This window comes from Malaclemys terrapin, chromosome 19 (assembly GCF_027887155.1).
Source record: "Malaclemys terrapin pileata isolate rMalTer1 chromosome 19, rMalTer1.hap1, whole genome shotgun sequence".
NCBI classification, from domain to species: Eukaryota; Metazoa; Chordata; order Testudines; family Emydidae; genus Malaclemys; species Malaclemys terrapin.
Window position 1 is genome coordinate 9,905,321 of NC_071523.1, and position 22,802 is coordinate 9,928,122.

Below are 22,802 nucleotides of genomic sequence, written 5' to 3' on the forward strand. Positions count from 1 at the left end.
TGCGCCCTCTCTCATGCACTTGCTGTATTATTTATTTGTACGCCATCGCCATTCATGACAGGAAGAGGAGTAAAAACAAATATGCTGCTTGAGATAATGTACTCTCTACAATGCCAGTAGTTTAATTCAATTAATTAAATGTATACTTTGGCTTTACGGACTAATCTATACAAATATAACATACACAAATTACTGTAGCTACTGAATACATGGAACTTAGTTATCCACAATGATTTAAATACTGCAGAATGTTATCTACCAATTATTCAAAATGGGTAGATAAACACTTATGTGGTTTAATTCCCTGCTTTATCACATGTTTGCAAGACTGAGTAGAAAAGTTCAGACAGCACTGGACATCAGTGTGGGTGGACCTGTCCTACCACAACAGATGAGAGGAATGTCCCAGGAAACACGATCATGATTAATCTGGATACAGTGAAAAAACAGAAGCAGCAGCTCTTGTTCCAGCAAAGTCATTAAAACAAAAAAATATTCACATGAAAATTGCACTGAAAAAGTTATTACACAACTAGGGAGTTGAACAGGAAAAATAAATTGTGGGAGTAGGAGGAATACACAGGCATCAAGAAGAAAAGAGAACCTGCTCCTAACGCTGCCTTTAGATTCTTAGGGGAAACCGTTGAAATCTGACAATTGCTTCATAGTAACTTGACGTGGTATCAGTTCTCAACTCAGTAGGAGGTTAGATGAACCATTAACAGGATTTGTCTAACAGGGAGTGATCTCTCTGGCAAACAACAAACAAGCACCATCACAACTTTGTATGCCTATTTTCTATGTACATTCACACACAGTAAGTACACAAAATAATAACATTTAAGCGTGGGGGCGTGTTTACATCCTGATCTGAAGATATGCACTCTTTTTTGCAACAAAATAGCTTTCCCAGTTAAAAGAATAGGAAAAGAAATCTATGGAGTATGGCCAAAATTTTCATACTGGAGCTTAAAATTAGGTGGGGGATTTTCAAAAGTCTGCCATGGAGGTCAATGTGACTTGTGGGCCTAAGTCACTTAAGGGCATTGGAAAAGTCCCACTTTTGAAAACGTTGGCATCTGTCCAAACATTTTCCTTGGGAACTAAAGGTAATTTAAGGATATTGATAGGAATCAAGTAGTTAATTTCTTCTGCCGTTTACCTTTCAAAGATACCAACATTTCTTTTTCCTGTATACAAAAACACTGTTTTCTTTACACAAGGGAAGTTATACAAAAATTGCAAACTGCACCATGACAGCTGTTTCTTTTTTTAAATCAAATACCACAGTATGGTATATATATGTTGATATTTTTAGCCATGCCAACTATATATAGGAATTAAAACAAATGAATGTAAATAACTAAACTTGTGACTTTTACAGTCTTTATGAGATTAAAAAATTGCTTCCTACATCTATGTTGACACTTAGGAAGTTAAAAGAGCAGCATGTATAACTTAAAATAAGCAAACAATCAGTATTATAGAATGTCAGAACTGCTGTAAAAATTTTCAGGTATTACAAGCAAAGTACCTCCCATTCTTGTTAATAATATGGCTTCCGACACTTCATTACAAGCTTTAGGCAAGTCTCTTGATAGCTAACAACACATACACTCTGCAACCATATATGAAATGCACTTTTCTCTTTGGTTACATTCCTTTAGATTTTGTTTAGCGGACTATTAAACAACAAAATAAAAGCAAACAAGTGAGTTTGGAAACAAATAGTTCAATGAGATTTCTAGAAATAACTGCACTCTATACAGTGTCACTCTTCATGTGCAATACAGTTAGGAACACATTACTATAACATGACAAAAATGGAGAAGAGTTGTTCTAGCACCTAAATCTGAAATGTAACAAATATGAAGCATTACTTTGATTCAAATAATTTTTCCATTCTTCTCCACTCTCTAAAGTAAGTATTTTTTCAATCACAACCAGTCACTGCTTTGAGATAATAAGAAAGAGTATGCACTTTAGGTACCACTATTTGCATCATAGAAACTCACCCCACAAAGCTCATATGTAATGTGCTTAAAATGCCATTTGTTCAAAAGTAGTAGTGCTTCTCAGCTACCTATGATTTGGATAGCAATTCCAATAAGAAAGGTTTGCCTTATACAGAGTAGTATTTTATATTTTAAAGCTTACTCAAGAACTGTGCTAAAAACCACTGGTTATGATATTCTAGGATATTCGTTATCCAATCGGTTATTCAATTATATGATAACTTTTATTGGTATTTTCTATTTCTATTAAAAAAATATTGAATTCCAGTACCAGTAACATTAAGACACCACATGCTCAGGCTGTAGTAGTGTTAATGCTGACCCAAAAGCTGATGTCCTTACTGTACCTCCTGTAAATGTTACTGGTGCTGCTGCCACTACGAAAGGCTCCTTCCTCCACCTTCACCCCAATTAGAGATTTTAAAGGATTGGTGCAGGAAGACAGGACTGCATGGAAGTCTGAAAATGCAAAGAAGTCTAAATGGTTCTGTCCAAACATGGGCTGTGGCTTCACCTGGAGAACACAGCTGTGCAATGACTGCAAAACCCGGGAACAGGGCTGCCATTGTATCTAGCTGGAGCATTGGGACTGTGGTCGTTGGACTGTCTGTTTACCACTGGGAGAGAAAGACCAAAAAGTCTTTCAGAGGTGTTGAAAACAGAAAATTACCTACAAGTGTTGTAACCCCTAGGTATTGCCCCCCCCCCCCCCGAGTGTGAAATTAAAAATACTCAGAATTGCTAAATAAACTGCACGTGTTAAATTGACATTTATCTAATTTTTCCTTTTTGTTAGCCATTTTATTACAATATTAAATTTTATTTTACCCAGGATTCCTGCAGGATCACGGAAATGTCATTTGTCAAAAACTTTCTCTCCACCACCAAAATGGAACATTTCTCTCTGCATTTTCACCTACCTTATCATTATACATTGCTATTTTCCTACCATTAAACCCTTTCCTCCTCTTCCTTGTTTGTAAGCAGAATGAAATCACAAGACCTGTAACTAAAAGTGCTCACAAAAACTGGGGGAGAATTCATGTTTCATGGAAGATTGTGATAATAGAGAATCATTCAGTATGCATGCTTATCAATGATAATTTCTGTAATGCTACCAACAATTTCCATCCAGATGTGCAACATCTTTAACTTCCCCCTCAGAAGTTCAAGAAATTAATCTGGATGGAATGATCAGCAATAATTTCTGCATCACATTGAGTCCCACTGCCTCACTGGTATCTGCAAATTCTACAACCTGCAGAATATTGTGGGGTCAGATTTGATTCATTATGCAAGTCTACTTTACAACCATACATGCTGTTGTCATCTGTTGCTAAAGCAAGAAAGGGCTATTTATTCACCTCCCACTTACACTGATTACTCTCCTCCTTGGTCTTTTGCTCTGCATTTAAGAATTTGACACCACATAACAGAAATGAAAATAGTGCATACATTCTCACTGAAGAAATAAGCATAATAGTTGTATGGAAGTGTATGTTTTTATAATTTGCCATGAAGAAAACCATTACATTTTCTAAAAAACCTCTGAATAGAGAGGATGCAAAACTGGAGATTAAGCAATGGTTTATTCCAGCCCTCAGCGAGACATATAAAGCCTCAGAATAATGGAAGACAAATATCAGTGTACAATGTTAAATACGGTACAAGATTTCTTTCAACAAGTACTGCTGGACAAAAAACATTGCTAAGGCTCTTTCAATATTTTCTGAAACTTAGGCCATAGTGAAAAGGCTCAGTTAATATCACATACACTGCAATTTTCCAATCTAGCAATGCTCAAATATACCTTTAACTGCAGCTAGGCAGTCACTATTAAGGCTATGTATGCATTTGCATGCACAAAAAAACCACTTTGCTTCCTTCCTACATCTGTTAAACTTGCAGTCATCTCCTTCCAACTCTGAAGTGACAATTCATCTTTTTGGATCCATAGAGACACAAGGGGAGGGTAACAAGTTAAACACTATGTAGCCCCATGATTTTAAAAGTGCAATAGGGTCTCTGAAGGGATCATTTACGTTCTCCTGCACATTTCTGAAGGAATACTGCTGGGTTCCAGAATATTCCCGCAACTTTCTATATGAAGGCAAGAATCTCATTCATTTCAAGAGCAGCATCAATGAACATTTTCCAAGAGTACCACATTTCAGGCCTTTATAAGACCAAAAGTCTTATTGAGTTGCAGATCCAAAGGACAACTATAGCTGCAATGCGCCAATTGCTCAGTTAGTGCCTTTCTTGCCTAACAGAAGGAGCAGTACAGTTGGTGTATTGGTTGACAGAACACACAACAGAAGTTAAGTTACAATTTGCATCAAATCACAAGAGAACAAAACAAACAGTAAATCGTATATCAGGCTGAGCCAAGAAAAGGTCACTAAACATAAAACTGCTATCAGGAACAGCAACTTCTATTTTTCCACCAAAAAAGGTTAAAATGTATACAAGTCGGAGCACAAGTATAATGAGAGTATTGGGCTAAAATCACTTTAGTCAGCAACCTATTCTGAGCAAATTAAACCTCTGATCATTATAAAGGCTCTTTTTGCATACACACTTCTTTGGACGGTTTGAAATACAGCTTTAAAAAGAACACACAAAATATGATTTCCACTAAAAAGCACTTAGGAAAATTTTTATTTATGAAAGAATGAACAGGAAAAATCTCCTGATATCTGGGACAGCAGAGAACATAGAAACTGACATTCAACAGCTAAGAATGTGGTCGCCACTAATAAAGTTTTAGAACAAAGTCCACCATGCTTTTGCAACTCCTGACAAGGGTCCATACGAGTTGAAACACCGTACCTTTGAGTGTGAAGCTTTATTATAAGGCTGAATTCAATATTATATCTGATTTATACCACTCTTACAAGCTACTCTTTTTTATTTTTAAATTACACTGAGTGAATATAATGTGCAACTTGGTTGCACCATTTAAGCATTTCTTTACAAACCAGGGGCTTAAACTTATGGTTCAGAAAACATTTGTACTATTACTGCTTTGTAATTCTTATGTGAAATGGGTAAGAAAAGCTCAATTTTATTTACCTGACAGCAAAAATTAATCTCGTACTTTAGATGTCTTATTCCAATGGAAGTAGTTTGGGAAAATATTCACTCTGCAGTGCTTGGAATAGTGTGGAATAGAAACAGAGTGTGAAACTCCTCATAACGTTATTAGGTTTAAACCACTTTCAGATCTCCTGGATGTTTTCTTAAGCAAAAATCTCATTCAAATGGAAGTTACATGTGACTAAGACTGGATATTCAAAGGGCCTCAAGGAAGTTAGGATGTGTGTCTCCCACTGAAAGTCAAAGAGATTTATTTATCTTATTAAATCCTAAAGTGGTTAAAGTTTATAATTTTCAAAATCTCTCTCTGAAGCCTGGCAACATTTTGGTAAATGTGTCCATGTATACCAATATTTTTATTAATTTTAATATCCTTTTCTACAGTCAACCTTTAGGAATAGTAAAGGGGCAAATGTGAATATTTACACAATAGCTGCAATACAGCCACTACAATAAGTGATAGCATTATCTTCAATTTTAAAAAGCGTACATCTTAATCTATCAATGTTGCTGAGGAGCATTATGCAGAGAAGATTAATAACTAAATCAACTCCTAACGAAAACTACTTACCTAGTGGCAAGCAGTCACTGAGAGTGGGATTTCAAAACTATCCAAGTGAATTAGGAGAAAAAGTTCCATTGACTTAAATCACTTGGGTGGTTTTGACTAGCCCACCAAGAATAGCTAAAATGCAGTGGTGGTCAAACTGAGGTTGCCCTTCCTCAGGCAAAGAGGGAATAACGGTATGGGAGGATTTAGATGCTGAAACTTGAACATTAAGGAATGAATATCTGACACTCAATAGGAGATTCTTAATTCACTCAGCCAAAAGTTTTAAAGATCATTGAGTCTTTTCTCAGTACTAGGTAAACTGGTTCAAAACCAACTGAGTTATAAAACATCTAAATGACTATAATATAGTAGGCATAAACCAGCATAATTTCTGTAAAGGAAAGTCATACCTGTCAAACCTACTAGAATTCTCTGAAAGCATAAACGAGAGTTAAGAAATTTAGCCATTTGAAAAATTAGCCATAAATGGTCCATTTTAATATGAAAGGTGGTTAACAGTGGGATGCCCCACAGATGCATACTAGGATCAGCGTTATTTAATGTATTTATTAATGACCTGGAAGAGTAGGTAGACAATGAAGTTAGGTTAATCAAGATTAGGAGGTATTACAAGAAACTTAAAGGGTTAATTAAAACTTATTAACTGGGCAAAACACACCATAATCAATTAAATTCAAAATGTAAGTAAAAGCAAAGACAGACAATTGAAAGGAACAATCCAAACTACTCATACACATTGATGGATTCGATAACAAACGTAAACCTTACACTCAGTTTGAGAGGCTTATTTTAGTTTGATTTAAAACCTGTGCCTTACAGACTTAAGCTGTATCTAAACAAGCCTATAAGTGTGTCCACACAACTTTTTGCACTGATTTAATCAACTGGTTTAAAATTCCACATATTATGTTGCAACTATGCATGTAGACAAGTCCTTAGTGAAATGTTAAAAAAAAAAAAAAAAAAAAAAAAACAACAATCAAGAACTCCCTATGAAAACATTCTCAATGATCAAAAGATTGCAAGGAAGGTGTTGGACTGCATTAAGGAACAAAGAATACTATTGAAAATATAGCATCATTATATAAATTGATGATATGCCCTCATCTTGTATATTATCACTCAAATAATTTCAAAAAGATCAGCAGAAATAGAAGCAGACTAGAGATAGGCACTTAAAATGATTAGACACATGGCAAGACTTCCAGATGAGGAGAATTTAAAAAGATTATAACTTGTTGATTTAAGAGGAGGAGGAGGAGGAGATGTGACATGATGATGGTAAATAAAATAAGACTACATATAAAGTCAATCATGCGCTCCCTCCTGTTTACCTCTCTTACTAAAAGAGCCTGGAAACATCCAATTAAATTAACAGGCAACAAATAAAAAATAACCAAACAGATGAAAGGAATTACTTTAAACAAAACAAACTACTTCTTGGAAATCAATGCTGAAATAGAGGCAATTCTCTTACTGGGATTAAAATAAGGATTAGAAATTTATATAAACAAAAACCATTTAGTTAAAGTAGATAAAATAAAATTTTAGAGATGACTGCAATCTTCATGCTTTGGGACATGTAAAGCTACCACTAACTTCTCGAGGTTAGGAAGACGCTTCTCCCTGCCCGTACATAGCCGTACAACTTACTCTGAAGCACCTGGTACAGGCCAGTGTCAGCGACAGGATACTGGATTAGGTGAACCACTGGTCAGACCCAGCAAAGCAATTTCTATTAAATGACTCTGCAGAAATAAAAATTAGCAGGCTGCTCTGCCATTCCACGTCTGAACACAATTTCAAAGTCCACTGAAAGCAGTTTCCTAAATCAGTTGCACCCTATTTTTAAATGCCTTACATTAGCAAACATCTAAATAGTTTTTCCATGAGTTGGAAAGAAATGCTCTAACCAAGTATGGGAAGGCCTTCAAACATGTGGCCTTTGCTGCACGAAACTGGTGTTTATTGGTTGCGTATGAACATGTAGTTCACATCCCTATGGCTCACCATCAAAGTAATGAAAAAAATCTTCCTCTTACCAGTAAAGGAGACAATTTTAAGAGAAAACTGGATCAACTAAAAAATTGGTATTTTTTTCTCCCAACTTCCACGTCCCTGAATCAAATCCAGCCCAGGTTAGATGCAAGTGAAATTAATTAATCTTAGAGAGCTGTTTGTGACTTATGCGTAAGTTATTTTCAATATGGGACCCATAGTTGTGTATATCACTAGACAACGTGTTCAGAAATGTTGTCACTTCAGTCTAGAACTTTATTGGTATAGTCAGAAAAACAAATACAGTCTACAGAAATCTGGTCGACCAGAATAAACCAATTAAGAGAAACAGAACAATTTACTGCCTAGATTAGATTCACATCTTAACAACTTGATGCAAGATGGACTAAATGGGATAAAGTAAAAAAAGAAAAAGGAATATACTTTATACAAATATGCATACCTGATGTAACTCAACCTATAGTGCCTCAACTCTGCTATATGCCTTACTTTTTTGTATTTGTCATGCTTTGTATTAAAATAATTTGTGCTGTCAACAATTCTGTTTATATTAAATAAATAACTAAAAACACTATCAAGTCTGAATAGGCATGGTAGCCAGGTTATTCCTTCCAGGTCAGGACTAGCACACATTGACAGGATAACATGAGGGGCTATAGGGGATGCCTGCACTACCTGTTCTGTGAATAAATAGTGGATGCTTGTTGCGAGACCCCATAATCTGCTTTGGTTACTTAGATGAAATAATGCAGTCCACATGAGCAGCATGAGGAGTCTACACATGGCTTTTCTGTTGCTACCACCAGTTCAGCTCCACCAGCGGTGTTAAGAGCGGGGATGTTAGCACTGACTCCAAGTAGATACACAAAGCTGCAGGCAGCCACTTCTATTTTAAGCATCATATAGTCCTGATCTGAGTAAGGTAAGACAATCAGTGGCAACAGAAGTGCTCCCATTGTTAATAAGTGTGAAATTAAATTGCAGTAGGAGTTTTGGAAATTTTCAGAGAAATTTTATATATATGCAGTAGACAAGGCTTTTGAGTTTAGCATGATGCTGAATTAGTCAAAGAATAAACATGGTTTCTAGTGTTCACGTGAAACTGTAATCATCTCTCTGAAGCAAAAACTTACTTTCTTCTTCTTCTTCATTTTTTTTAAATGAAATATATAGCAAAGTTACCAGAACATGCAGAGTTCCAACACTTGCTGGGAGCTTATCCCTGGAAACATGGATCTTTGACGGAATCAGTTTACATAATTTGAGACCAAATTTACATCATTTAAGGCAAACAATTTTTTAAAAACAGATGTTTTTTTACTCCTAAAAACTGAGCCAATCTTCTGCTATGCTGAACCCCTGGGGGCAGCAGGGAAGCTAGAATGTCAATTTCACTCTTGGGACAGTTCAGAGCAGCAGCAGAGGCAGGAACTGGAGACATTTAGTGGGGAGGATGGGGGCAGAGGGAGGGAGAAATATGAGGTAGCAACCCTCCTGCCTCCTCCCCCTCCCCGCAACACTCTGGCAATCAAGAGGCAAAAGAGAAGAGTTTCATTGCCCTCGTGACCTCAAATTTATTGGATATTTACAACACAGAGGCTAACATGAAAGATACACTCTCCAAATAGGGCCAGAGGCGGCCCTCTAATAGGAATACCAGCACCTTCGCTCTTCAGATCAGTTGGGGAAGAGGAGTGGGAGTGAAGCTTCTCATTAGGGCATTGCCTCTGGACCTTGCTGCTGACCTCCCTCCATATTTTTTGTATGGGATCCTGGCTAGTAGGTTTAAACTTTTTAATTACTAGGTATCTAGTAAGTTTTTCAATCATTGGCCCAAACCAGTTTCAGCTGATTGGCAACACTGCATAGCTTAGAACAGGGGTAGGCAACCTATGGCACGCATGCCAAAGGCAGCACGTGAGCTGATTTTCAGCGGCACTCATACTGCCCGGGTCCTGGCAACCGGTCCAGGGAGCGCTGCATTTTAATTTTAATGAAGCTTCTTCAACATTTAAAAAACCTTATTTACTTTACATACAACAACAGTTCAGTTATATATTATAGACTTATAGGAAGAGACCTTCTAAAAACATTAAAAATGTATTACTGGCACACGAAACCTTAAATTAGAGTGAATAAATGAAGACTCGGCACACCACTTCTGAAAGGTTGCCAACCTCTGGCTTAGAATGTTATTACATGTAGGGATCTCATCACATAAAGCAATATTCAAGCAGCTGAACACTAACAAATGTACGATTATTTAAAGCCCAATTTATAAATTATATTTAATATGTCCTTCTCCATTGAATATGTATTTCATTTTACATTTGGAAAGTGTCCTCCTTTCAAGTATTTCTAGAGTTAATTTTTTTTAAATATAAAAATGTACCAAACATGGTACAGTTTTCAAGGTCACATTCTCCTTTATTCAAATGAAATTATTCTTTTAACTTCAAATCCGAGGCCTGCATTGTGTCATCAAGTTCAAACTGTATATTTAAGTGGTTCTCTATGGGAAAAAAATGTCCAAATGAGGGTAGCACAATGTGCAGCAAAGCACAGGATGAACTAAGGTCTACAAAAAAATAATTTGGAACAAAACAAAAGTGAAAGGACTTGTGAAATCAGCAGGAAATTGCAAGGTGTCCCAATAAACACACCCATTTAAGCAAGTCATTTCACCCTTCTTCAATTTTAGTTCTGCAATACATCAAAACACAGCTACTTCTGAAACAGTTTCTTCCTAGGAAAGAAATCTGATCAAAGAGATGTTGATATTCCTTCCTACTTAACAAGTTAATTATTAATCCTGAAGGGGAAGTTACAGAAAAAAAATGCAGTATTTCTAATAAAGAAACACACCCCATATTATTCTCAAGAGCTGCTATTCAGAGTACTACAGTTCTTTATATAAAGTTCCATGTGAGAAAACCGTCCCATAAAGAAGCAATGCCACATCCAAATACAGACCACTTTTAGACAAAAACAAAATAAAATTAATCCCTCTGCCAATTGTTGTGGCTTTGCAATTGCATTTTCCCACTTCTCCCCATTTCTGTTTGAAAGACCCAAGAGAAGAGGAGACTGAGTGTTCCTTTAGTGTCTCTGAAACAGGAGAATAAAACTGAACTTTATATGCAGCCTTTAATAAAGATGTCATAATAACTAAGTATAACTGATCAGAGTTAATCTAATTGTTAATTTACTCTCTCCAGATCCACAGTGGCTCCAAAATGAACAGTATCTTTTAAGGAGAACCACTGTACCTTTCAGGCCCTGTCTGAAATCTGATCAGAACTACGCTAGATATCAAAATTTATTATTTATTCCGTGGTAGAGCCACTTATGGTAGAGTTTTAACATGGATTTGTTATCAGTCGCATTAGGACTGTTATAAGACTAGTACTCTGCACCAAACATCCCCACGGTGATGTCGGTATGACCCGACGGTATGACCAGATCCCGGCTATACTACAATGCGTGTTTTCACTGGGTCACCTGACGTGGTTGATTTTTGTAATGCAGACAGGACCTAGAGTATCGGAGAATCCTACTCACTTCTCCCTGCAAGAAAATATTGAGCTTGCCAAAATGCAGCCCCATACTCTGTTCTAATCTACTAGCCTGACTCTGCAGAGAGGGGGGAAATGAAGGAGAGGCACATACAGTTTTCATGCCAGACTGTAACTGAGTTTATACCACAGGGATTTGGGGTCTGGATGAAGTACTAAGTGAAACACGGCAGACACACAAATACACCTCAGAAGCACAGCCCGGACAAACAGACACAGAAGAAAAACAAACGGTTAAAAAGTTCCACACTCCTCTCCAGTGTGAGACTATGAAAGCAATAAATGAGAAACCAGAGTTTTATTTGGTTAAACTGGACCAATCTTTCCTCCTCTTGGTTCAGAGGGTCATTGGTTGTAGATATTCCAGATAGTTTTCCTTTATTTAATACCTCAAAGCAGTAGACTACATTAGATAATGTGGTGTATCCTAAAGATCCAGTTTTAAGAGATTTAGTTCTGAAAAAAACACTTCTAAAGACAAGGTGAACTATGAAAGTAACGTGAAAAATAATGAAAGTTTAAAAGCCTTTGGTTCCGTAAGAGGAGGTTTACCCACCAAACCAAAAAACACACACGATTGAAATAAATATTAGAAAAGCGTAAGCATGAAATCCATCTTCTAGTCTTATCTAGGGCTTGATAAATGTACCCAGAATTCTAAAAAAAACTGCTTGTTACAAGAGTGAAATATACATGCCCTCTCCAACCTCCCTACTGCAATTTAAAGAAACAGAACAGTTCTGTACTGTATTTAACTGTATATTGCCAATCAACTTTTTATTTACCACTACTTTATAATGCCACTGATTGCATCTCTCTTGCTTTTGGTATGGTACCTTACCCTGCTTGGCTACACTGCAGTTCTTTTCTTTAAAAAACCATGATGCATTTCTTCCTGTACTATTTTCAGTGCATCACTTTTGCATTGACTTCTTGGCCGCCTCCTTTATATTTCTCTCTTTCTTCTCCCTTCTATAACTATGCCCTTAAAAAAAATAATTTATCCCACACACCTTGACCGCCACCTCCCCCCATGCTCCTATATACAGGAACTGAATAATGTATCAGACACCAAATGTCCAGATGATTAAACCTACACATACGGGCCAAAAACTGGTATAAAATATGGGGAGCTGCCTCTGTTTAATGAGGTAATGCCCTTATGTGAAACCAACCCTCACCACTAACATCTAGAAATGGGCAGATGCTGTCCTTGGACCTTAGTTAAGGGCTCCAACTTTTTTTTTATTCATTAATTTTATAAGACCTAAAGTGTGCTGTGTAGAGGGGAAAAGAGAAGATAAAGAGTAATTAATTAATGACTATCCTACTTACCTGATGTCACTGCAAATTTTTACCTTTCTTAAAAAAATTAAATGCAAAGAAGTCTATGTTAATACAATTGTTTGGCTTGAGACAGCTTTCTGCAATCCCGGGTTAGGAAAGTCAAAACCACCTCACTTTAAAATTGTGATGGTTGTATTATCACAACAGAAAAATGTTAAAAAGTTAAGCTTTTTTCTAATGAAAGTTTGGAATTTACAGAATTCAGCTAAAAATATGCTTTTTAGAGGATTTTTCTGCATGCTATGGCCTCACTGAAACAATCTTCTCATGTAAATTGTCCCAGTCCCACCTGCTGTCACTTTCAAATCTAGAGTTCTCACAAAGGAGATGCAGCTTCATTAGGCTCTGAGAAAAGTTTTACATGCCACCTAAGAAAGCTCAAAAAGAGATTTTTCAGTTGCTTATTTACTCTGAATTTCCCCCCAAACCTAGAATACACACTCCACGTAGTACTGTCTTTTTACATGCAAAGTTTCAAGTACATATAAAGAAATAATTGTTTTTGAAGTCTTTTTCGGGGAACTCTTCCTAGTAACTCCTAGGCGGACATGAAATGTTAAGAAAAATGGTAAATCATGTATTTCAATCTGAAGAGCTAGAAGTTAATCAGACACTAGCTGTTTACATCTTCTTGTATCTCATTCTGGAAGTGGAGTTCTAAGAAGGATGCGGACACTAAAGCTAGGCTGTATGATCAGAAGTGATTGGTGAAGAGACAGTGAGAGTATATAAAGTTGGAATTCTGTGAGGCATAATTTAGGCATAAACAAAACCCAATGGTTGCAAAGGCAACAGGAAACATCAGGATAAAGTGGGGAATACCAGAGGTCCTCCAGTGTTTGCTTTAAGAGGGATTATAATACTACCACCATCAATGACTGCTTGGAAACAGAGGTCAGACTGAGAGGCCAGAGAGAATCAGTGGAGAATATATAATTTCAATATTATCCTTTGCACCTATCTCAACCTCTCCCTACCATGCTTAATTGCTATCTGAACTTTGCAAAGCAAATAATTCCAACCTCATACTAGCAGAAACCACTGTTGAAACAGACTTTGTTTGAGAGGAGACTGAGGGTTTATTTGGAAATTCACAATGGAGTTTCTATGATAATTTGTTAGCGAAATATTACAATCACACCTCTGAAATAATCAGTTGGCTAAATAAAATCCAAAGAATTGTTTACTGCAAATTGTTCAAAATCCAATGACTAGTTAAAGATAATTCTTGCCTACTAAATGCATTACACTGGTTAAAACGCCGGGGGATAGTTGTTTAATTGAATACAAACATGAAAATACCTGTTATATAATTTTATTTAGCAAGCTGAATAAAAAGATATCGTTAAAAATAGAGTGTTTAAAATGTAAAAAAAAACAAAAAAAAAACTATAAATCGTCAACATTTCTCTTGTAAAAAAAGGCATATTTACTAAAGTAAACACATTCATAGCTGTTTAAACTGTATGATTTTATATTTCCTAAAGAGCTATTGGTGTATTTAAGACCTATGAAGGGGATAAAATCTTCACCTCAGAATACAGAATGTCATGTGCAGTTAACGATCCTGGTCAGGTTTCTAATGATCATTCAAATTTCACAACTCTCCTGAGGAACCAAACAGCAGCTTTGGTAAAGTAGGAATTAATCTATAAAATTATTTGACATTTCAGCTCCCAGTTCTACCAGCTACCGTCAAGTAATATACTATCTTTTAAACAACTGGGGGTAGAATTTTTTCAAAAAGAGAAAGTTACTCTTTTTCATCATTGCTGAATTCACAAATGACTGATTGCGACTTCCTAAAATTTCCATAAAAGTTCAACCTCTGGGCTGAGATCAGCTTGGATAATTTCAGAGATGAGATACAATTTCCAGAAAGGGGGAGGGTGCTTGTGAGAGAGGGAGAGAGAAAAGACAAGGGGTAATACTGGAAACCATTTAGCAACCTTAACTATGGCTGTGGCTCCCAATGAAAGCAAAAAATACTATATTGCTTACATGTCAATTAGCTTGAATACCAAAGAATAGCACCAAAGTATTACAAATACTAATGTAACAGACTGTGTACACCTTTTCCCTCTAAAATTATTCCAATAAAATTTGTTAACAAAACAAATAGAACTCATCGCTGAGCACACGAAGGATGGAAAGTATGGAACACCTACCATAAAAATGACCATAGTGGGACAGACAATGGTCTCTCTAGCTTAGTATCCTGTCTGACAGTGGCCAGTGCCAGTTGCTTCAGAGAGAATGAACAGTGTATAGCAATTTCGAGCAATCCATCCTCTATCATCCACTCCCAGCTTCTGACAGTCAGAGGGTTAGGAACACCCGGAGGTTAGGGTTGCCTCCTTGATCATTTTGGCTAATAGCCAGTGATGGACCTATCCTCTATGAGCTTATCCAATTCTTTTTTTAAACCTAATTATACTTTTGGCCTTCACATCATCCCATGGCAATGAGCTCCACAGGTTGACTGTGCACTGTGAAAAGTACTTCCTTTAGTTTGTTTTAAAGCTGCTTATTAATTTCATTGGGTGACCACTGGTTCTTGAGGGGGGAGGGTAAACAACATACCCCTTTCCTTTTTCTCCATACCCCTCACAATTTTATGGACCTCTATCATATCCCCCTTTAGTAACCTCTTTTCTAAACTGAACAATCCCTGTCTTTTTAATATCTTCCCATATGGAAGCTGTTCCATACCCCTACTCATTTTCATTGCCCTTCTCTACACCTTTTCCAATTCTAATGCCTTTTTTATTTTTATTTTTATTTTTTTTAAGATGAGGCAACTGGAACTGCACACAGTATTCAAGGTGTGAACATACCATGGATTTATACAGTGGCATTATGATATTTTCTGTTTTATCATCTCTCTCTTTCCTAATGGTTCCTAACATTGTTAGCTTTTTTGACTGTTACGGCATATTGAGCAAATGTTTTCAGGGAACTTTCAACCATGCATCTAGATGTGCATGTGCAATATCATTTAAAGCATGGATTATGAAGTCTTAATGGCTGGCAAATCTTTGTGATGAATTTGTTCTACTTTTGCCTGGTGACCAAGGGGTATAATTCCACACATAAGTTACCTTTTACAAACAGTTAAATTTTTATTTTATTTTGGTTTTTCGATAGAGTGTGGTTTATTTAATTTTTTAAGTACCTAGAGCCTGGGATAAGAGGTTTTTAAACATACAAAATAGAGATGATATCCTCTATGCGATTATTTCTAATTAAAACTTTGTCCAGACATGAACAGTTAATCCCAAACTGTTAGTTTAATCAAGTAACAACAACTTCAGGAACGGTGAGATTAGTTTAGTGAAGATTTGTCCACAATTTCATTAACACAAATACAATTTCAGTATCTAGGAAAATGTGCCACTCCTCGCTCTTGTGATTTAAAAAAAAAAAAAAAAAAAAAAAAATGATAATCTCTGAGGTTGCCATTATTGCCTATTGGATAAATAATATGCACACCAAAACTGTAATTTACTAGGCTAATGAACATTTATTAAAAAGGCATAAATCTGCTTTTAATGGACTTAAACAATTCTTGCTAAGTATGTGCTAAAGAGGTATTTTACCACTGTCATAAAAATCAGTATCTGAATTTTAGATTTGTTCCCTACTGCAACCTAAACAGTCATTTAATGCTTCACCCAATGCTAAAATAACATTTTGTCCTCTGTTCAAGTTTATTTTCTAAAAATCCTGCTCCTGCTCCCAATATGAGCTTTACAGTGAACTTCAGCACAAGCATGACTGGGCCATAAATTTGTATTTAAAGAGAATATTACAGGTCTGATTCCATTTCAAAATCTCACTAACTTTTTTATTGGTTCATTTAAAACACATTCAGGAATCTTACAAAATATGTATTCCTGAGACAAAAATGGCAGCAACACATGCACACTACTGTATATATTTACCTTTTCTTTAGTCCTTAACATTGTCTAAACTGAAGTATCACCCTTAAAAAAAAATGTGATTTTGACCTAAAATAACTGAATCAAAACAGCAGCTAAATACAACCATACTTACCAACCTGGCTGTCCTAGAGGCACATTAAAGTCAACATTTTTAGCATCTTTATTAAATTATATATGGAAAAATTAAGACATGTTCAGTGTATCCTATATATAAATTAAATAATCCTTATGCCCCCCAAAATTATTCTCCTCCTATCCTAAACTCTCCAAAAAATTAGCCAAAAGCAGTAATTCATATTTTCAGGCTGTATGTTGTTATAAACCACAAAATTGCTATTGTCCTAAAAATTAAAACTTATGAATCAACATCTGCATTTTTTACTTCTACTACAGATCAGCTTTTTATAATTTGTAAAAGAAAATGATTGCTCTGTGGACACTTTGCATGACAAAATTATTTGCATGAAGAAAGTTAACAGCAACCCCACTCATGCAGAAGGAGCTTACATTTAGAAAAAAAAATACTGACCCAGTCTTAAGTGTTGTGGTGCGAACACATCTTATGTTCGGATAATGATGTTAACACACCAAGGAAATGCAAATCTTAGGATTGTATTTGGTAATATTGAACGTATCATCACCCGAACTTCAGTTGAGCTCAGAAGCAGATAAAGAACTAAACTTAAAACTGTGGGCTTTAAGTTAACTACAGCTCTTCTTACAAGAGTACATTGCTCTTCTCATCCTGTCTGAATTCACCCAGTGAGGCCTGCAATATTGTTACCTTAATCCCTTCTAAAATGTCAGCTGGAGATTACAATCTGCAAATGGTAAATATTGTTATTTCATCTAATACCACCTTACAGTAAGATTGCAAAGCATAAAAATACCTAGGTGTATAAAAAAACCCACCGCTTTTATGTATTTTTAAAAATCACCCTTCTTTTTCTCAAGTTTTTTTTTAAAATTAGGACAAAGTTAAAACTTGAATATTTTAATCCCCAATCCAGGATTCCGCCCCTTTCCTCCGTGTTTCCTATTGTCTAGGATCCAAGTTAGAAAGCCCTACATGCCACACAAAAGTCGCCCGGGATTCCGACCCGACTTTCCGCAGGAGACAGTGCTGGCATGCCCGCCTGCCTTCGCCAAGGGGGGGGGGCTGTCCCTTTAACTCCGCGCGGCTGCGCCCCGCCGAGCCTGGAAAAGGTCACCCCGCCAGACTTGCTCCTTGCCGAAAAGTCCTGCCGCGGTGCCTGCTCGGGCGGGCGGCTCGGGAAAAGTTTGCAAGTTTCCCCGCCGCCCGTGTCCGGGCCGAGCGGGAGCGGGAGCGGGAGCGGTTCCCCCCCCCGGCGAGGGCTGCAGGCGGGGGGAGGGGCAGCGCTTACCTTTCTTGGCTTTCGGCGAGTGCCTCTTGCTGCGGTGGGCGGCTCGCTCTTCCTCCAGAGCAGCTGCTATCTCGGGGTTGTCTTCCCCATTGTACCAGACTAACAGCTCCTCGCCCGGCGCGATTGGCTGCAAGGAGGCAGAGAGACAAACGCGGCGCCAATCAGAGCGCGGGTTGTTGGCTCGCGGCGGAGACGCAGGCTCGGGCCCGGAGGGCGTGGCGCCCGCGGTGGGGATTGCCAACAGCTGGCCCCTGCACCGCGGCCGGATTGCCCAACTGCCTGACGAACCCAACCGGAAGAGCGCCTTAACCCTTCCCGGCTGGGCTGCGGCAGGCGGGCGCTGCGGCACCGCACCCCCTCTGCTGGCGGGAGGACTGCACGTGTCCAACCCCCTTGCACTGGCCCAGGGCACGAACCAACACGCTGCCTGGAAGCCGGGCCGGGCCAATCTGGATCTCTCATCGCCCACTGTGGGGCGAGCTCAGTGTCTGCGGGAAATAGGGCCGTTCTGATTTGAAGATTTAAAAAGCGAGCGCTGTGGTTCGAGAGGAAGGGGAGAGAAAGTAGGTCATAGAAGATGTTCCATTCAGATAGAGGATGGAGAAAGCCTGTACCATGTTTTCTTCCTAGCAGGGGGAAATGAGGACACTTTGTTTAATGAGACACTTTCTAGATTATTTCTCCCCAATCTATTTTTTTTTTTTTTAAATACAACAAATTTTAAAAATGTATTTGAAAGTTCAGGTTAAGCGGAGCGAAATTTTACCGAGGCACAACTCTGCTTACATTCGTAAGTTTGCTCTGCATGTATATATTATATTGCCTTTTTTAAAGAAATCTATTTCTGAACTCAGGATACACAATCTAACATTTTTAATTAACTATATACTGTAATTTTAAATGTTTTCTTCATTTTAGTAGATTTAACTGCAACTATTTACATTACACAAACAAGACAGTCTTGTCTGTAATACAACAAAAAAGCATAAGAAAGGACTATATATAGTAGGGTTACCATACATCCTCTTTTTCCCAGACATGTCCGGCTTTTCGCAGTCAAACCCCCATCCCGGGGGAATTGCCAAAAAGCCGAACATGTCCGGGAAAATGGCGGCTCTGCTCCTCCCCTGACTTTCGGCTCTGTTTAAGAGCTGAGCTGCCCGAGCGCTATGGGCTTCAGGCAGCCCCCTTGCCTCCGGACCCCAGCCGCCGGCCGGGCACTTCCCCTCCCGGGCTCCGGCGGCACAGGGTCCGGAGGCATGGGGGCTGCCCGAAGCCAGTAGCGCTCGGGCAGCCCGGCTCTTAAACAGAGCCGAAGAGTCGGGGAGGAGCAGAGCCACCACGGCTGGAGGCTCTGCTCCTCTTCGGCTCTGTTTAAGAGCCGGGCTGCCCGAGTGCTATCGGCTTCGGGCAGCCCCCCCGTGCCTCCGGACCCTGCGCCGCCGGAGCCCGGGAAGGGAAGTGCCCGGCTGGAGGCGCAGGGTCTGGAGGCATAGGGGCTGCCCAAAGCCCGAGCGCTACCAGCTTCACGGTTTGCCGGGCAGCCTCCAGACCCTGCGCCCCCGGCTGAGTGCTTCCCCTCCCGGACTCCAGCTGCGCTGGGGAAGCGCCGGCCGGGGGCGCAGGGTCTGGGGGCTGCCCGGCAAACCATGAAGTCGGTAGTGCTGGGGCAGCCTTTTCCCCGTGGCTAGGAGTGGGAGGGAGGAGGGAGCGGAGTTAGGGTGGGGAAGGGGCGAAGTTGGGGTGGGGAAATGGGCGGGGCCAGGGCCCGTGGAGGGTCCTCTTTTTTTATTTATTAGATATGGTAACCCTAATATATAGTAGAAAATCATATAGAATCAGCCATCTATTAAAGTTGAGAGTTTGGAACTTAATTTAAGGCATACATTAACAGGAAAAGTTCATGGCTAAGAAAGAGGAAGAGAAGAAAATGGAAGGTAATTACTACATGTTTCTGAGCCCCCCTGAATTACGCCCAATAATAAGAGAATTGTGTGCCATTCCACACTTATTTTTAAGTCTTTATGCAACAGAGAAACTCAAAAAAAAGGAAAGGAATGGAAAGGAAAGGAACAAGAAATTGAACTAAGCATAGGTCATTGCGATTACTACTCAGATATCTCAGTGCCATTACCATGCTCTTCCATACTAGAATTGATAGTTTTCCTGGTAATTTTATGTGGTCTTAAATAGCATCACGAGGATCATAAATTCTTTAGTGAATCCCCTTAAAGATTTTCCCCACTTGAGCAGAGTAAAAGAGGGAAATACCTCTGTACCTATATTTTTCAAATAATCTCCTAAACATTTCTCCATTCAGAACAATTCTACTCAAGTGTGGGAATAAAATCCATTGGCCCTAGATACAAATGCCTTTCTTCCTTGTGACTGCAACTACCCTTTTCAGTGGCTGAAGAATAGTATGATGCCAGAAATAGTTTATAAGTTTAAAGTAATTAGGTTAGCGCAAAAGGGATCTCAAGCTATTATTTTAAGTTTCACCTGAGCCAAAGAGGGGGGAAAAAGCCTATTTTACCCTTACATACTGGAAGAACTCAAGAGATTCAAGATTCCAGGCATCCACATTATAATGATCTTTACCATGATCAGATCTAGGTTTTGGGGCTTGTGCAATCCCTCGTGCTTTGGGGTGGGGGTGGGGGGACGGAGGGACATCTAGAAACAATCAATTTTACCTCTACCCTTAAAAAAAAAAAAGTATCTAGAAGTTTTCTTTGTAAAGGAAATGTAAGTCAGCTCATAGCATTAAAAAAATGTCAATTTTTCCTAAAGACCATTGTTTATGAAGAGCTCACTATTCTCCTCTACTGCCAACCATGAGTTACTTATGGTCCCCCATCCTGCTGAACTGATTAATGTGTTATGATGGTTCTGTGGAAGTTGTTTGTGAACAAAAGGCCTACACCAAACTGACTTCAATAGGAGTTGGATCAAGCCAAAATTCTTTACATCTTACTGTTTTTGAAAGTTAGTTTGGAAAAAAACGGTAATAAATAAGTTTGTTTTGAGTACTTATAAACAGAATCTCTTCATTACAAGATGTGACATGCACAGCTTAGCATTCATTACTGGTAAAAGTCTACTGACGTAAGATTCTTTTAACAACAAATGGGAGTACTGTTACAATTTATAAAAGGTTTCAAGTTTTTGGTATAAGGGGATTAATATAGTTCAATAATATTTACATTAAGTGTTATCTAATGGATACCATATTAGCTAAGTATTACATAATTTTTAGGAAAAGAAAATATGTATAGTACTTTTTAAAACTATATACTTTGTTGTTAAAAATGTTTATTATTTGGCTATCAGAGCCATTGTCTCCTGATTTGCTAAATTCCAAGGCATATAAATTTTTTCAATTAATCCTCACAATCAGGAAAGTTAAAAGGTTAGTTTCAGAGAATCCAAGTGTAAAACTGCACTGACCATTACACTTGACATGTTCACATACATAAAATATAAGGCCAATGCTAACCAGGTTAACAAAGCAATATATGCTAGGTTTAAATCAATTTAAGTCTCTACATAGACATTTACACAAGTTTAAACTGATTTAAAATATGGTTAAACACGTGTAACTTTTAATATGAGCACAGCCTAAGATTTTGGTTTCCATTTGCAGTTTTGGAGACCTGATGGAACACGTGTTGCACAGCGTCAATGTGGTAGTGCTATATAATCAAAAATGAAGGCAAGGTTCCTGCTCCAATCTAAACCTCCAATGTGTTGACAACAAAGAGCAATGCAATTCAGTGCTGTGTTAACCATGAAACTTGTCAGTTCCATGGTTGCTTGTTTTTTCCCTTTTAATTTGCTGAGTGAGATGTTTGAGTTGCTAAATCAATGTCTAAAAGTCTTCTGACCCTGTCCTTCCAAAATGAGATGCGGCCTGCCTTCATCAGTCCAAGCTTGTGCAATAGAACAGCTCCTATATTAGCAATACTAATTAAAGCAACAGCTCTCCTTTGAGGAAATCCACGATCACTTGATTTTGATGTAGACTTAGCATACAACTGTATCTAGAAACAGAAGACTAGCATTAGAGAACCTTCCTGTGTAAGAGTTTCCAGTAAAAAAAAAAAAAAATCTTACCTACCTGAGCCACTCCCTTAAATTCTGTCTATAGCAAACTTTTTTAAAAGTTGCAAAAATTAATATTGTATCTTACAGGTAATGCATAATTCAATAATAAGCACATATGTACATTATAGTTGTAGTGCTGGTTCTTATCATGTACATGATCTTGCAACGTTTGAAGGTTGTGTGTTGAACATAAATACACAAAGAACTTTGTTGTTTGTAAGTTCTTCATAAGAGCAGTACATGACCAATGCACAAAAGCAAAGAAATTAAAAAAGTTAAGCCACTGAACAATAAATACTTCTATTCCTCCAGACAGAGGCGCACACCTTAATCATTACTACAACTACCATAACACTAAGGACCACACATTGAAACCTGAATTCTAACCCCCTCAACACGACCCTCACAACACATCTCTTTACCAACTACCTTCTCCCAAAGCCATTAGATTGGATGTTAAGTGCAGTAGTGTTGGGAGGAAACAGTTTGTTAAAAGTATGATGTAAAGTACAGCATCCCTGGTGGGACCGAGTTAAAGGTTGTGGTGCATTGTCTGTGGTATATTCCCCTTACCCTGTGATGTTCTCTCTTCTTAACTGAAGGCACTGGATTAGTGGTTTTCAACCTGCTTTCATTTGTGAACCCCTAAAACATTTCCAATTGGGGTGTGGACCCCTTTGGATATCTTAGAAATAGTCTGTGGACTCCCAGAGATCCATGGACCACAGGTTGAAAAC

The 22,802-nt window shown here is 38.2% G+C and overlaps 1 protein-coding gene across 8 annotated transcripts in view; it reads right to left on the bottom strand.

Annotated features, from left to right (window-relative positions):
- Positions 1-22,802, bottom strand: part of PRDM2 (PR/SET domain 2) — a 145,743-nt gene that overhangs the window by 72,345 nt on the left and 50,596 nt on the right. For all 8 annotated transcript variants that reach the window (XM_054009046.1, XM_054009051.1, XM_054009050.1 and 5 more), the window contains one exon: positions 17,959-18,085. In XM_054009046.1, coding sequence (XP_053865021.1) covers positions 17,959-18,085 — 127 coding nt within the window. The remainder of the gene's footprint in view (positions 1-17,958; positions 18,086-22,802) is intronic.